Source organism: Neofelis nebulosa, chromosome 17 (genome assembly GCF_028018385.1).
Source record: "Neofelis nebulosa isolate mNeoNeb1 chromosome 17, mNeoNeb1.pri, whole genome shotgun sequence".
Lineage (NCBI taxonomy): Eukaryota > Metazoa > Chordata > Mammalia > Carnivora > Felidae > Neofelis > Neofelis nebulosa.
Genome location: NC_080798.1, coordinates 6,848,297 through 6,865,603, shown reverse-complemented (window position 1 = coordinate 6,865,603; position 17,307 = coordinate 6,848,297). Strand labels below are relative to the sequence as shown.

The 17,307-nt window shown below is 43.6% G+C and overlaps 1 protein-coding gene across 1 annotated transcript; it reads left to right on the top strand.

The window, feature by feature from the left end:
• Positions 1 to 257: 257 nt before the first annotated feature.
• ZNF614 (zinc finger protein 614) lies at positions 258 to 16,957 on the top strand. Its single transcript, XM_058708377.1, is given in 7 exon segments — positions 258 to 417; positions 3,068 to 3,280; positions 11,380 to 11,506; positions 11,783 to 11,881; positions 12,456 to 13,899; positions 13,901 to 13,961; positions 13,963 to 16,957. Coding segments are annotated over 6 exon segments (1,920 nt in total). The 5' UTR covers positions 258 to 417; positions 3,068 to 3,265; the 3' UTR covers positions 14,137 to 16,957.
• Positions 16,958 to 17,307: the final 350 nt, after the last annotated feature.

Sequence of the window (17,307 nt, the reverse complement as noted above, 5' to 3'; positions counted from 1 at the left end):
GGCCGTGCACAAGGGCGCTGCCATCTTTCTTCCCCTGACGGATAAATGTGCCTGGTGGCCTTAAGTAAGCACCTGTCTCTGAAGTCTCACCTGGTTAGTACCGCTTTGTTGGTCATCCCTCGCACGGAGGAGGTGAAAACACTGAGGTGGCCAGTAATGATTTTGGCCTCCTCGCAGAGCCGCTCTGGCCCCTCCCGTTAGAAACGCCGGGGTGGGCGTGGCCGCTGACATCATAGAGCGGAGCCCGCCGTCGGAGCCCCGAAATCCCTCAGCGCCCTCAGGTCCTCGCGGGATTCGCTGGTTCCTGTGTATCCGAGTCCCTGGGTACTGCGAAGAAGGGCTTCCGACCAGGAAGTAGCTTCGGACGTGGGCGGCCTTTCGTCTCAACCCGCGGCGTTTCGAGAGGTACTGGTTCAGGTGAGTCGGGATCTGGGCTTGGCTCGCCGCCTGTGGCGTCCGTGAAACGGGAGCGCGTGTGAAGGACCGCCGTTGGGATTTTATTTGGGTTCAGTCATTGAGGAATCCGGGGTAGTGATGGGGCCTTTGGGAATCGGTGATTAAGAGTCTGAGGAAATCGTCCACCGAGAGGCCGACTGTGTTAGGGTTCGAGGTCCACGTGGATCGCGCTGCTTACGGGACTCGGTGCGTGAGAAGTCGGGTGGAAGGTTTTTTTTCCGTGAACGCGTGTCTCGTTCAGGTTCGCGAGTTAATGTGGGGCTCCGTGTTAGAGAAGTCTGGGTTGGTTCAGTATGGCGTTTAATAGAAGACTCACTCTCCGAGACGCACGGTGGGCGCTGTCAGTGTTTGAGGAGGACCAGGGTCCTCGGAGAATCGGAAGGTTCAGGCTCAAACCCTGAATGCCGTAAACAGACCTGAAACCTGCATTTCCCCAGTTAATCGAAACCCAGTTCACTCCTTCAAGGTCTTCACGGACCTAAGAAAAAACTTTGCCTCCCCACATCACCACTCTTCTCACTGTCTCCGCAAAATTCAGTGTGTTCGGGATGAGCTAGTGATAACATTTACTGTTAAAGATGTAGTTCTTGTTCTTGCCTTTAAGGGGGTGCCTGGGTGGCTCATTCCGTCAAGCGTAGGACTTCGGTTCAGGTCGTGATCTCATCGTTCGTGGGTTCGAGCCTTGCGTCGGGCTCTGTGTTGACAGCTTAGAGCCTGGAGCCTGCTTAGGATTCTGGGTCTCCCTCTCTCTCTCTGCCTCTCCCCTGCTTGCGCTTTCTCTCTCAAAAATAAATAAACATTTAAAAAATTTAAGTTTACTATACTTATCGAGATTTTAGATTTTTTAAAGCTTTATTTATCTTTGAGGGAGGGAGCGCGCGTGAGTGGGGGAGGGGCAGAGAGAGGGAGCCACAGAATCTGAAACAGGCTCCAGGCTCTGAGCAGTCAGCCCAGAGCCCAACGCGGGGCTCGAACTCACGGACCGCGAGATCGTGACCTGAGCTGAAGTCGGACGCTTAACCGACTGAGCCACCCAGGCGCCCCGAGCACAATCCAGTTTTAAAGCATTTTCATCACTCTGAAAAGTTTTCTTGGTCTTCTATCCACTCCTTCCACTCCTACCCCCAGCCATGCACAACCACTGATCATCTTCTTGGGTCTATTAGTTTGCAATTTCTAGACATTTCTTATAAACAGAATCATAAAGTATGTATAGTCTTCTGTTGCCACCTTTTTTGATTGGCATTAAATTTTGGTCTATATTATAATTCTCACCAGGTTTCTCCCCTTTTTCCCAAGCGATTTATTGAGGCAAAATTGACTTACAGTAAGCCACAGATATTTAAGTCATATTGATTGGGGGACACCTGAGTGGTCAGTCAGTTAAGCGACTGATTCTTGATTTTGGCTCAGGTCATGATCTCATGGTTTGTGCATTCGATCCCCACATGGGGCCCGGTACTGAGAGTGGCGTCTGGGATTCTCTCTCTTTCCCTCTCTCTCTGCCCCTTTATGTCTGTCTGTCTCTCTCTCAAGATAAATAAACTTAAAAAAAGTCATATTGATTGGTATTTTGACATATATACTCATGAAAGTATCACCACCATGAAGATCATAAACACACCCCTCAGCACCAAATTTTCTTTATGCTCCTTTTTAATCTACCCCTCTCATACTTCCCCATCTCTCCCCAAGCCACCACTCATCTAGTTTTCATTACTATAGGCTAGTTTATATATTTTTAAGTTTTATATAAATGGACTTATACAGGATGTGCTGGGGGTTTTTTAAATTATTTTTAATGCTTATTAAAATTTTTTTTTTTTTTTTTTTTTAATTTTTGAGAGAGAGTGGGAGCAGGGGAGAGTCCGAGAGAAGGACACACAGGCTCTGAAGCAGGCTCCAGGCTCTGAGCTGTCAGTGCAGAGTCCCATGAGGGGCTTGAACCCACAAACTGTGAGGTAATAACCTGAGCCAAAGTTGGATGCTTAACTGACTGAGCCACCCAGGCGCCCCTGGCCACATTTGCTTTTTATTTATTTATTTATTTTTTAAACGTTTTTCTAATTTTATTTTTGAGACAGAGAGAGACAGAGCACGAACGGGGGAGGGTCAGAGAGAGGGAGACACAGAATCTGAAACCGGCTTCAGGCTCTGAGCTATCAGCACAGAGCCTGACGCGGGGCTCGAACTCACGGACCACGAGATCATGACCTGAGCCGAAGTCGGATGCTTAACCGACCGAGCCACCCAGGCGCCCCCACATTTGCTTTTTAAATGCACATTATCCAGATCTTTGGAACCTTCCATATGTCCTGAATGGATGTGCCTGATAATCCGCCTGCTTCTGAGGCATTGTGCTCTTCTGCTTTTGCTTTCCCAACTCCCCTTTAATAGCCATGCCACTTCCGCTCCACAGAGGAAAGGCATACCTTTCACACATTTAGAACTCCCCTGCTTTATTGCCTTACGGTGTGAAAGCCTCAGGGGCACCAAATGAAGGAACCGTTGGAAATATTGTGGCCCTTTAAGGTAAGTGCATAGCAGCAGTAACAGCACCTGGGCCCAGGGCGAATGTGTAGGCAAAGTCCGTTTGCTCTTTACCCCACAGGTCCTGGGTCCCCAGGAGCAAGAGAGGTCAAGTGAAGGAATGAGGGAAGAAAGAGGAAGTTCTTGGACTTGGCTATCATTGCTTCTGGGGAGAACTTCAAGGGGACATCAAGATTTCTGACTCTAAGAACTTCGTGGCAGATGCAGGAGACACCAAAGTCATAGAATCCATGTTACTGCTTCCTGAGCACAGAAGAAAATGATCAAGGCCCAGGTAATTTTCTTTTGCTACATCTTTCCTGTGTTTTCTGACATATTTGTGGTGACCTGGAAAAAATCAATTCAACTAAAAGAAGTATAAACTGGGATACTTGGGTTCTAGGGAGAAATTAACTTAGACCCTAAATTCAAAAGCAGGGCAAAGTGAGATCAGGAATATATTACTCACAGGCGTCATCCGAAAGGATGACATCGGAACACTGTGGGTTACATTAGCTGTCACTTTGCCTCTCGTATCTCTAACAGACATCACAACCAGACGGACATGAAAAGCTACGTGATGTCCACTGACTCTGTGGGGCAGGCAGACCAGTCTCTTGGGGGATTCAATAGTTTATGTCACTTAGGTCTTGGGAAATTTCGTCAGTGGATGTCTTGGGAGGGGATCATTGGGGTATATCCTCACCCACAGCCTTCTGGTAAGTGGAAAAGCAGATTTTCTATAGCTGTCTCTTACTGAGGGCCTCCTCTGGGAATATGCCATATGTCAAGCAGAGCTCAGAGGATACAGTTCTTCAGAGCACCATAGTCTGGTGACCCAGGGACCCAATTTCATAGCAGTCTGGTTTTATTCAGGAATAAAACCACTGAAATGGCCTACGAAAGTGGAAAGGTTGCATGACTTTCAAATGGTCCTCCATAAATAGGTAATTGAAGTGGAGTTTGAGTAGAGATTTGGCAGTAGTAAGTGGAAAGTGTGTTTCCCTATTAAGGGTTTGGATTGGGGCACTTGGGTGGCTCAGTCAGTTGAGCGTCCAACTTCGGCTCAGGTCATGATCTCATGGTTCGTGGGTTCGAGCCCCGCCTTGGGCTCTGTGCTGACAGCTCAGAGCCTGGAGCCTGCTTTGGATTCTATGTCTTCCTCTCTCTCTGCCCCTCCCCTGCTCACACTCTGTCTCTCTCTCAAAAATAAATAAACACTAAAAATAAATAAATAAGGGACACCAGGGTGGCTCCATTGGTTAAGTGTCTGACTTTGACTTAGGTCATGATCTTGCAGTTTGTGGGTTTGAGCCCGTGTCGAGCTCTGCTAATAGCTTAGAGCCTGGAGCCTGCTTTGGATTCTGCGTCTCCCTCTCTCTCTGCCCCTTCCCCACTTGTGCTCTGTCTCTCTCTCAAAAATAAATAAATTATAAAAATAAGTAAGTAGATAAATAAACAAAATGAGTTAATCTAGGGGCTCAGTTGGTTAAGCATCTGACTTTTTTTTTTTAAGTCTTTTTATTTTGAGAGATAGCTCTCATGCATGAGCCGGGTAGGAGGCAGAGAGAGAGAGAATCCCAAGCAGGCTCCGCACTGTCAGTGACGAACTGAACTGTGAAATCATGACCTGAGCCGAAATCAAGAGTCAGTTGCTTAACCGACTGAGCCACCCAGGACCCCCAAGCATCTGACTCTTGGTTTAGGCTCAGGTCATGATCTCACAGTTGTGATATGGAGCCCCTCATCAGGCTCATGCTGGGTGTGGAGCTTGCTCAGTATTCTCTTTCTCCCTCTCCCTTTGCCCCTCTCCCGTGAACATGAGCACGAGCATGTGTTTGGTCTCTCTCAAAGATGATAGATAGATAGATAGATAGATAGATAGATAGATAGATAGATACACAGACACGTAGGAAGGGAGGGAGGGAGGGAGGGAGGAAGGGTGAGTTAATCTAGACAAAGCATTTAGAACAGTGCCTGGTTGATAGAAAGCAGTATGTAATAGCATTCAGTGCCCCACAGCTTGCCAACACTTGTTGTTATGTTATCAAATTGTATATTTTTCAGTTTGTAGGATCTAATATTCTCTTGCCTTATTTCATTTTGCATTTTCCTCATCAGTTGTGAGGGTCAGATACATGTCTCTTTGTTGCTTTTTTGGATTATTTCTTCTTTGCTCATTTTAAAAATTAGGGGCGCCTGGGTCTCTCAGTTGGTTAAGCATCAGACTTCAGCTCAGGTCATGATCTCACCATTTGTAGGTTCAAGCCCCACGTTGGGCTCTGTGTGGACAGCTCAGAGCCTAGAGCCTGCTTCAGATTCTGTGTCTCGCTCTCTCTCTGCCCCTGCCCCAGTCGCACTCTGTGTCTCTCTCTCTCAAAAATAAGTAAACATTAAAAAAATTAAAAAAAATAAAAGTTAACTTTTTTATCTTACTGATTTATATTATTTGTCTTGTGGTATATTGATCCTTTTATATGTTGCAAATATTTTTCTAGAATTTTCCTTGTCTTTTAGCTTTTGTTCTTAATATTTTTCTCCATGCAAAAGTTTTATTTTTTTATTCAAATTAAAATGTGTTAGTCTTTTTCTTCATGGTTTCTTGTGCTATAAACATTCCGTATTTTCTTCTATTCTTTCATAAGTTCTTTCTTTAAAAGTTTATCTCCCATATTCATTAAGTATTGATGCTATGAAATAAGAACATATATATATGTAAATCTCTGCCCCTGGTTCCTGTTAATACTTAGTCTTTTACCCTGGCTCATGCCCAAGAGTTCTTCTGAAACCCTTACAATTTCCTGGTGATAGGAATGTCTGTCACTGGGCTCTTACATCTCTTGGAATTTTCTGGGTGATAGGACCATCTTTTGTTCTAATAAGGTGACTCTTGGTGTGGGCTCCTGGATGTCCCCTGTGGGGGCTAATCACTAGAAAGACCAAGCCATGATTAGAAGCGCGGAACTTGTAGCCCCACCCGCCATCCTCCTGAGAAGGGAGAGGTACTGGATAATGAATTAGTAATTGATTATTAGATCATGCCCATGCAATGAGGTCTCCATAAAAAGCGCAAAAGTACAGGATTTGCAAAGCTTCTGGATGGGTAGACACATCTACATTCTGGGAGGGTCACGTACCCCAGCTCCACAGGGACAGAAGCTTGTGGGTTTGGGACTTTCCAGACCTTTCACTAGGTGCCTCTTCATCTCGGCTGTTCATTCATATCCTTTTTTTTTTTTTTTTTTAATTTTTAAGTAAACTCTGTGCCACACGTGGGGCTCAAACTCATGACCCCAAGGTCAAGAGTTGCGTGTTCTACCGACTGAGCCAGCCAGGCTCGCCTCATTTGTATTCTGTAAAATGTCCTTTACAATATAGTAAACGTGTGGGGTCTATGCCGACTCCAGGTGGTTGGTGCCAGAATTTCTTGGTGTGGAAAACCCACACATCTGGTCACTGAGGTATTCTGTGTGAGTGTGTAAAGAAAAACAGAAGTGAGTTTTTCTCAGCTGCCTGACAAATTACTCCAAAACTTAGCAACTTCAAACAACACCTTTTTTTAATCTCATACTTTCTGTGGTCCATAATTTTAACATGATTTAGCTAGACTGTGTTGTTTTTACTCATAGCACCTTTGACACCGTATGAGGTTTTTTCCTCCTGACACCAGATATTGGATCTCTTCCAACACCACTTCTCCAATTCTCTGACACTGAGTACCTGCAGTTAGCAACTGGTTACACAGATTTAAGGCTGCAGACCAGCAAAATGCCCCCACTTCAGATGCCAATCACGAGTCTTGGTCTCCTGCACTGACTGATGGGCTCTAAATTTTTTTTTTAATGTGTATTTATTTTTTGAGAGAGAGAGAGAGACAGAGTGTGAGTGGAGGAGGGGCAGAGAGAGAGGGAGAAACAGAATCCAAAGGAGGCTTCAGGCTTTGAGCTGTCAGCACAGAGTCTGATGTAGGGTTGGAACTCATGAACTGCAAGATCATGACCTGAGCGGAAGTTGGACGCTTAACTGACTGAGCCATCCAGGTGCCCCTGATGGGCTCTAAATTTATCACGGTTTCCATGGTCCGTTTCTCAGGACAGTGTGGAGGACTGCAACCCTTCCAGGACCTCGATGTGCTAATGAACTTGGAGGAAGCTTGCTGAACCTGTAGTTTTGGGGGTTTTGTGAAGATTTTGTTATGTGGACATGATGGATTAAATCATTGGCCACGTAAACTCCATCTCTAATCCTTCTCCCCTCTATGGAGGTTGGGAGGTGTGGCCAAAAGTTCAACCCTGTAATCATGGGTTTGTTCTTCTGGCATCCAGCCCCCATCCTGCAGTGGTGTGATAGCCTGGGCTACCAGTCATCTCATTAGCACACAAAAAACACTTAACACTGGAGATTCTAGGCATTTTCAGAGTTCTTTGTACTTGGAACCAGGGCCAAAAGCCAAATATTTTGTGTCATGTTGCTGCTGGGTACTTTGTTTCACACTCTTTCCTGAGCCTGTAATCAAGGTGTAAGCCAGGGTGGTGTCTGATCTGGAGGCTCAGGTGGGGAAGGATGCACTTCTAAGCTCACTTATTGGGTTTTTGGCAGGATTCATTTCCAGAAGGGCCGATCAAATGAGATCCTCAGTTCCTACCTGTCTGCTCGTATAAGATTCTTTCTTTTTAGTTCCTTGCCACATGGGCCCCCCAACATGCCACTTGTTACATCAAAGTCATCAAAGGACAGGTTCTGTTAGCAAGATGGAATTCACACGCACAATTGTATGAGGTCACCTCTAAACCCGTGGAATTACCTGTGTGATTGGAGTGTCTTTGTTATTCATCATGGGCCACGGGGACCACACTTTATAGTTTATGTCAATGAAGTGACTCATGTAGGCCCTAAATAATTTGTGCTAATGAGGTGACTCAAGACGGGACTGTCCATGCCAGAAGGACCAACCATGTGATTTGTGGCTTTGAACCAGGTGACCTCCAGGAAGGGGAAGGAACCTGGAGATTGAGTTCAGTGATGTAGTCTGTGTTTCAGTAAATCATGCATAAATCATGAGGCCTCAGTGAAAACTCTGGACAGTGAGGTTTAGGTGAACTTCCTAGGTTGGCAACAGTCTTGAGTACAGTCACCGTGACTAGGAGTACACAATGCTGTCCACACTTCACAAGGAGAGTCCTGTGTTTCAATATCAAATGGCCTTCATGCCTGGCCATTTTGGCACAAAAAATCAGGGCTTTGAAAAGAATATTGCATTCTTTTCTGAATTTGGTTGTTTCTGCTGTAGGTGATCTGGCTTTTGTATCTGGATGCTTTTATAGTTTCCCTTTGCATTTGGTGTATCATAGTCTAATGCGTTGAGGTATAGACTTCCTGCTTGGAGTTTTTTGGGAGTTGTGAATCTGAGGTTTGGAGTATTTAATTAGTTGTGAGTTTTTCAGCTTTTAGGTCTTTGGATACTGCTTCTCCGGTATTCCCTTTTATTTTTGAGAAACTATAAGCTGGTATATATCAGACTTTTGACACTGTATGCTTATTAATCTCTTTCTTACATTAACCTTCTTTTCTGTGGTCCATTTTTGGTAATTTCTTCAGTTATATTCCAGCTTACTACAGTGTATCTAATGTGCTGTTTTCTGTCTACTGATAGATGTATGTGTATGTATGTTTGTCTATTAGAAGTTTCTTTTTTTCCCTCCAAATATTCCTAATCAACTTTAGTGGTCTTTTTGCATTAGATATACCTTGTATGGTTTTTCTTATTCTCTTACATTTATTAAAAATACTATCTTATAAACTGTGAATGTGGTCTGGTTGATGCTCATATTGGCTGTGAAGTTTTCTTGTAAAGTAAAAATATTTTATTTGTCCTGGTGTTATTTGCCTATTTTTAGTATTTGAAAATGGTGCTTATGTAGTCAACTAGTCTTTGACAAAGCAGGAAAAAATATCCAGTGTGGGGAAGAAAGCCTATTCAACCACTGGTGTTGGGAAAACTGGACAGCTACGTGCAGAAGAATGAAACTGGACCACTTTCTTATACCATACACAAAAATAAATTCAAAATGGATGAAAGATCTAGATGTGAGACAGGAAACCATCAAAATCTTGGAAGAGAACACTGGCAGCAACTTCTTTGACCTTGGCCGTAGCAACTTCTTACTAGATACATCTCCAGAGGCAAGGGAAGTAAAAGCAAACATGAACTGTTGGGACCTCATCAAGATAAAAATCTTCTGCACAGCAAAGGAAACAACCAATGGAACTAAAAGGCAGCCTATGGAATGGGAGAAGATATTTGCAAGTGACATATCTGATAAAGGTCAGTATCCAAAGTCCATAAAGAACTTACCAACTCAATACCCAAAAAACAAATAATCCAGTTAAGAAATGGGAAGAAGACATGAATAGACACTTCTTCAAAGAGGGCATCCAAATGACTAATGGACACATGAAAAGATACTCAACATCACTCATCATCAGGGAAATACAAATCAAAACCATGATGAGATACCACCTCACACCTGTCAGAATGAATGGCTAAAATTAACAACACAAGAAACAACAGGTGTTGGCAAAGATGCAGAGGAAGGGGAACCCTCTTACACTGTTGATGCGAATGCAAACTGGAGCAGCGACTCGAAAACAGTATGGAGATTCCTTAAAAAGTTAGAAATAGAACTACTCTATGACCCAGCAATTGCACTACTAAGTATTTACCCAAAGGATACAGAAATACAGATTCGAAGGGGCACATGCACCCCGATGTTTGTGGGAGCATTATGAACAATAGCCAAAGTATGGAAAGAGCCCAAATGTCCATCAACTGATGAATGGATAGAGAAGTGGTATATATATGCAATGGAATATTACTCAGCGATCAAAAAGAATGAGATCTTGCCATTTGCAACTATGTGGATAGAGCTAGAGTATATTATTATACTAAGCGAAATAATCAGAGAAAGACAAATACTATATGATTTCACTCATGTGGAATTTAAGAAACAAAACAGATGAACATATGGTAACAGGGGAAAAAGAGAGAGAAGGAAACAAACCAAAAGAGACTCTTAATTTTTTTTTAATGTTTATTTATTTTTGAGAGAGAGAGAGTGCGAGCAGGGCAGGGGCAGAGACAGAGGGAGACACAGAATCCGAAGCAGGTTCCAGGCTCTGAGCTATCAGCATACAGCCCAACATGTGGCTCTAATTCAAGGACTCCAAGATCATGACCTGATCCAAGGTCAGACACTCAACTGACTGAGCCATCCAGGTGGCCCAAACCGTAAGAGACTTTTAAGGATAGAGAACAAACTGAGGGTTAATGGAGGGAGTGGGAGAGTGGTGGGCTAGTTGGGTGATGGAAAGTAAGGAGGGCACTTTTTATGATGAACACTGGGTATTGTAGGTAAGTGATGAACCACTGAATTCTTTTTTTTTTTTTTTTTACATTTATTTATTTTGATACACAGAGAGCAAGCAGGAGAAAGGCAGAGAGAGAGGAGAGAGAGATTCCAAGCAGGCTCTGGGCTATCAGCTCAGAGCCCAACACGGGGCTCAAACTCTTGAACTATGAGATCATGACCTGAGCCGAAATCAAGAGTTGGACACTCAACCGACTGAGCCACCCAGGTGCCCTGTGATGAACTACTGAATTCTATTTTTGAGACCAATATCGCCCTGTATGTTAACTATTTAAATAAAAAGTTGAAGGAAAAATAAATAAGTGAAAAAGAAAATGGTGCTAAAATATATTGAAAGATAGGATTTTGCTTCCACTAAAATGCATTTAAGAAAAGTATATAGGGGCACCTGGGCGGCTCAGTTAAGCCTCTGCCTTCGGCCCAGGTCATGAGCTTGCAGTTTGTGAGTTCAAGTCCCACATCAGGTGAGCTCGAGCCATGCATCGGGCTCTGGGTGAACTTGAGTCCTGCATTTGGCTTTGGGTAAACCTGAGCCCTGCTTCAGGTGAGCCCTGCTCCTCTCTCCCTCTCTCTCTCCCTCCCTCTCTCTCTCTCTCTCTCTTTTTCTGCCCCTTGCTCACTTGCACCATCTCTCTCTCAAAAAAAAAAAAAAACATATTTGGATGAGGCTTTGGTGATTACAACTTCCCTCATGCTTCTTCCGTGTTGATAAAAGTAATTCACATCAGGGGCGCCTGGGTGGCTCAGTTGGTTGAGCATCCGACTTCGGCTCAGGTCATGATCTCGCGGTCCGTGGGTCCGAGCCCTGCGTTGGGCTCTGTGCTGACAGCTCAGAGCCTGGAGTCTGTTTCAGATTCTGTGTCTTCCTCTCTTTCTGACCCACCCCCATTCATGCTGTCTCTCTCTGTCTCAAAAATAAATAAATGTTAAAAGTAATTCACATTAAACAGGACTGTTGTTGTTACAGGAATTACTGACACTGGAGGACGTGGCTGTGGACTTCTCCCGGGAGGAGTGGCAGCTCCTGGCCCCCGCCCAGAAGGACTTGTACCGGGATGTGATGTTGGAGAACTACAGGAACCTGGTGTCAGTGGGTGAGGAGAACTCCCCTGTGTCACTTAGAGGTGCCTGGGCACTGGCCTTTCCTCTATCACTCAATGAAAGCTTTGCCATCGCTGTGGTCTTGAGAAGAGTCCAATGTTTGGTTCCCTTTCTTGACCCCAGACAAAGCAGTGTAATCTTTTCTATCCTGAAAGAGAATCTTTGCATGTGAGAGATTGGTTGTCTCTAAAATGTAGTATTTTCCCATCTTGACCTACTGTACCCCAAGTCACTAAGCATCTAAGTCTTCTGTCATTTCTCATGAACAGGGTGTCAAGCTACCAAACGAGGTGCACTCTCTGTGTTGGAACACAGAGATGAAGCATGGATGAAAGCAGAGGATGAAATCCAGGATAGAACCCGTGCAGGTGAGTGAGTGAGAACCAGCAAGGGGAATGGTGGAGGAAGTTACATTCTAGTCATGAAGACAAGGTGTCACAGCAGAGAGGGTGTCTGAAGATACCTAAACAGCCCCTCCTGATACTCCTTTCCCCAGATGAGAACTGTTTTTCTTTGTGCCTATTTAGCTTTAAATATGCTCCTTTTCTCTCCTTGGATCTTCCATTTATTTCATCTTACATCTTTATAATTTTCTTTTAAACTGGGATCATGGAGGGGACACCTGGGGGGCTCAGATGGTAAGCGTCCGACTTCTACTCGGGTCATGATCTCATGGTTCATGGGTTCGAGCCCCACATCAGGCTCTGTGCTGACAGCTCAGAGCCTGGAGCCTTCTTTGGATTCTGTGTCTCCCTCTCTGTTCCTCCCCTGCTCACACTCTGTCTCTTTCTGTCTCTCTAAATAAACGTTGAAAAAAATTTTTTTTCAATAAATTGGGATCATATGATCAACAATAAAGAGTCACCCCTGCTATGTCATCTTTAAAACACTTTTATTTCATACCGTTCTCATGAGACAATTTGTTACTGTCTTTTTGCCTAGGAATTGGGAAGGTTGACAGTCATCTGCAAGAGCACTCTCAAAACCACAGATTTCTGAAGAGCCTTCAACAATATGGAGAACAGAGCACATTTAGAAATGCTGTTCACCTGAGCAAATTACATTTTGCCTTAACACAAAATCATGTGTTTGACTTATGTAGAAAAGCTTTGAAATCAAGTTTAAGTCTAGTTAACCAGAAGAGAAGATACGAAAAAGAGAAAGCCGATGACTTTAACGGAGACGAGAAATCTTTTCTACGTGGTAATCATGAATGTTTGTATACTGGAATTGAATTCCCTGAATGTGCGAAACACGTCAGCACTAAATTCCAAGTCTTTAAGCATCAGAGGGCTCCTGACACGGAGAACTCCCAAGCATGCATCGAAGGTGAGAAAACGTGCATCAGGAAGTCCCGGCTCCTTTACCCTGAGGGTGGTCACGGAGGAGAGAAGCCCCACGGGTATGATCCGTGTGGGAGATCCTTCTCCAGAAATGTCACGTTCACTAAGCATCAGAAAACTCCCGCACCAGACAGAGTCTGTATAGCCCACGACTGCAGAAGAGGCGCTAGTGCGAAGAGCAGCCTTGCTGTGCCTCAGCAAACCCGTATGGCAGAGCAGTCCTACACGTGTGGTGAGTGTGGAAAAGGCTTCACCATGAAGCGCTATCTGATCGCACATCAGCGAACTCACAGTGGAGAGAAACCTTACGTCTGTGACGAATGTGGAAAAGGCTTCACCGTGAAGAGCAACCTCGTTGTGCATCAGCGAACTCACACAGGGGAGAAACCCTACATGTGCACTGAATGTGGAAAAGGCTTCACCATGAAGCGTTATCTTGTTGTACATCAGCGAACTCATACCGGAGAGAAACCGTATATATGCGGCGAATGTGGAAAAGGCTTCACTGTGAAGAGTAATCTCATTGTGCACCAGCGATCTCATACTGGCGAAAAATCTTACATGTGCTCTGAATGTGGAAAAGGCTTCACCACAAAGCGCACCCTCGTTATACATCAGCGAACTCACACAGGAGAGAAATCTTACCTATGTAATGAATGCGGAAAAGGCTTCACCACAAAGCGCACCCTCATTATACATCAGCGAACTCATACAGGTGAGAAACCCTATGAATGCAGGGAGTGTGGTAAAGCCTTTAGCCAGAAGATCTGCCTCATACAACATGAGAGGTGTCATACAGGAAAGACTCCCTTTGTGTGTACTGAGTGTGGCAAATCCTATTCTCACAAATACGGTCTCATTACGCATCAGAGAATTCACACGGGGGAGAAACCCTATGAGTGCAGTGAATGTGGGAAAGCCTTCACCACAAAGTCAGTACTCAACGTCCATCAAAGAACTCACACAGGAGAGCGACCCTATGGATGCAGCGATTGTGAGAAAGCCTTCTCGCACTTGTCAAACCTTGTTAAACATAAGAAAATGCACACGAGAGAAACGGGTAGATTCAGTCAGGTTGGAAATTCCTTTAACACAGAGTCGGGGCTCATTACTTAACGAGTGAACTCGTGCAAAACAAAAGCCCTTTGAATGTGATGCCTTCTGTGGCAACCAAGACTTCGTTAAACATCACTGTTTCCAGCAGATTGGAATGTCATTGTGTCCCTGCCTGTTGTCATATGTGTGCCCTGAGGAGATTAAAGAACTCGTCCAGGAGGTAAACCTGGTGAATACAGTGAATGTGGTGCCTTCCGTGATCCTTACCTCGTATTTTCTGTCAATGAAAACATGTTGGAAAAACTCGTGCATTGAGCATGGAGACGCCTTGAGCAAAACTTGCTAGTTTCATTATATTCGGAGAAGTGGATACTGAGCCAAATTCTGTTGACTACAGAGACTAGGAAGGCCTTCGGTGGGAAGGTAGATTATTATCAGGGATCGTCGTAGATCATCAGTGAGCTTATTGTTCATAGAAATACCATTTTAAAGAAATTCATGTTGACCATGACCATGGGAAAGCCTTTACCCAGAAAGAAGACCTCAGTGAGTGTCAAGAGTCCACACTGGAGAAAAACTTTAGGAGGACAGTATGACAGGATGTCAGTGATACATCCTGCCTTGTTTGGTCAGGTATCATACAGAAATTAAAACTCTATGGACATGCTAAATGTAGAGCACCTTTAGTCAGATATCAGAGAACTCGTGAAGGAATGAAGTCCTGTGAAAGTGGAAAATATTTGAATGCCTTTTTAAAAAAAGGTTTTTTAATGTTTATTTTCAGAGAGAGGGTACAAGTGGGGGAGGGACCGGGGGTGGGGGGAGCGGGGACAGTGGATCCAAAGCCAGCTTTATGTGGACAGCAGAGAGCCTAATGCGGGGCTCGAACTTGCAAACTGCGAGATCATGACCAACTAGGCCAAAGTTGGACGCTTAACCAACTGAGCCACCCAGGTACCCCTGTTTGAGTGCTTTTAAATATTGCAAGTCTGACCTCATTGTATACATCAGGTAATTCACCTGATATGCATTTTCAGATGATACTTGGGAACCCTTTTCTAGTTGCCTTGTCACTAATTCCATAGTTTAAAAGTTAGTCTGCTTTCTTCATCATTGACTAATATTTATTGTTCTATGGAGTGTTCTAGGACTACCCTGTATTATATGATTTGTAAATTTAGTGTTTTGAAGTATTTTTTTTTATTAAAAAAATTTTTTTTTAACATTTATTTATTTTTGAGACAGAGACAGAGCATGAACGGGGGAGGGTCAGAGAGAGAGGGACACACAGAATCTGAAACAGGCCCCAGGCTCTGAGCTGTCAGCACAGAGCCCGACGCGGGATCGAACTCACAGACCGTGAGATCATGACCTGAGCCGAAGTTGGACGCTTAACCGACCGAGCCTCCCAGGCGCCCCGAGTATTTTGAAGTTTTTTTTTTTTTTTTTTTTTTTTAATTTTAACGTTTATTTTTGAGACAGAGAGAGACGGAGCATGAACAGGGGAGGGGCATAGAGAGAGAGACACAGAATCTGAAACAGGCTCCAGGCTCTGAGCGGTCAGCACAGAGCCCGACGTGGGGCTCGAACTCACGGACTGTGAGATCATGACCTGAGCCGAAGTCGGATGCTTAACCGACCGAGCCACCCAGGCGCCCTGTATTTTGAAGTATTTTAAAAGGAAACTTTTAAATTTATGATAGCAGATATTTGTACTTGCTTAACTCAGTTTTTAATTATGACCAGATATTTTATAAAACCACTTTCCAAGTTTTTTTTTAATTTTGTTTTTTAATGTTTATTTACTTTTGAGACAGAGAGAGACAGAGCACAAGCGGGGGAGGGGCAGAGAGAGAGGAGACCCTGAATCTGTAGTAGGCTCCAGGCTCTGAGCTGTCAGCACAGAGCCCAATGTGGGGCTCAAACTCGCCAATCACGAGATCATGACCTGAGCCAAAGTTGGATGCTCAACCAACTGAGCCACCCAGGCACCCCCCAAGTTATTTTTGAAAATGTTTAATTTGAAATCATTTTAACTTAGAAGAAATTGCAAGATAGTCCAGAGACTTCCCTAGTATCCTTTACCTAATGTCTCCCAGTATGTAAACCACATTTTGTTGTTGAATCTAGGAAAATGACATTGGTAGTGTACTGTTAGCTAAACCCTTAACCTTATTTGGATTTCATTAGATTTTCATAGTTTTTGTTTTGTTTTGTTTTTTTAGGTTGTAATTCTAAGCAGCTTTATTACATTATAGAGAGTCATGTAAACCACTACCACAACCAGGATGTAAAACTGTAATCAACACAGAGTCTCTCCCTTTTTATGTTCATACCCTTTATCCAGACCTACCTCCTGCAACCACTTACATTTTCCATCAGTATAACCGTGTAATTCTATGAATGCTATAAAAATCATTTTTATAACTGGATTTTATATATTTTGTAGATATATTGTATTTATATAATTTTATAATTTTGATAAAGGTTATTACAGTATTATTGACTATGTACAAATTTATAATTTTTTATTAATAGGGAGCATGTAAACTTTTCATGTTTTTGTCATTTGCAAATTGCTCTGAAGACTTACTTGAGTTGCTGGATGGTTTTATTATCGTGAGTAGTACACATACAAATGTGTCATTACTGACACATTTTATTAGTAATACACATGACCAGTTTATTTTTCCCTTTATTTTTTTAAATTTTTTAAATTAAAAAAAATTTTTGAGAGAAAGAACGCACGTGAGCAGGGGGCAGAACGGGAGAGAGATGGAGAGAGAAGCGGGGCTTACCTGCAGCGCAGCACGAGTTCACCCAAAGTGGGTCTCGGGCTCACCGATTATGGGGCTTGAACTCATGAACCGTGAGATCATGAGCTGAGCTGAAATCTGAAGCTTAACTGACTAAGCCACCCAGGTGCCCCTTTCCCTTCACTTGAGATTTCCTGGTTTCAACTGTTGTAAAGATGGTATGAAATCTGCATACGGGGCTTTGTGTGAACATAAATTTTAATTCCTCTACAATAAATGTTCAAGTGTATGATTGTTGGGATGGATGGTAAGTTGTGTTTAGCCTTTTAAGAAACTAGTCTCTTCCAATGTCCCTGTGCTCTTTTACATTCTCACCAGCAGTGTATGAAATACTGTTCCACATCCTCTCCAGCACTGGGCATTCAGTATACTTGGCCCTTGAATAATGTAGGGGTTAGGGGCACCGACCCCCACGCAGTTGAAAATCCACATATAACTTTACTAATAGCCAACTGTTGACCGGGAGCCTTACCAATAACATAAATAGTTGCTTAACACATATTTTGTATATTGTATGTATTATATACTGTATTCTTAAAGTAAGCAATAGAAAAGAAAATGTTAAAATCAGACTTTTGG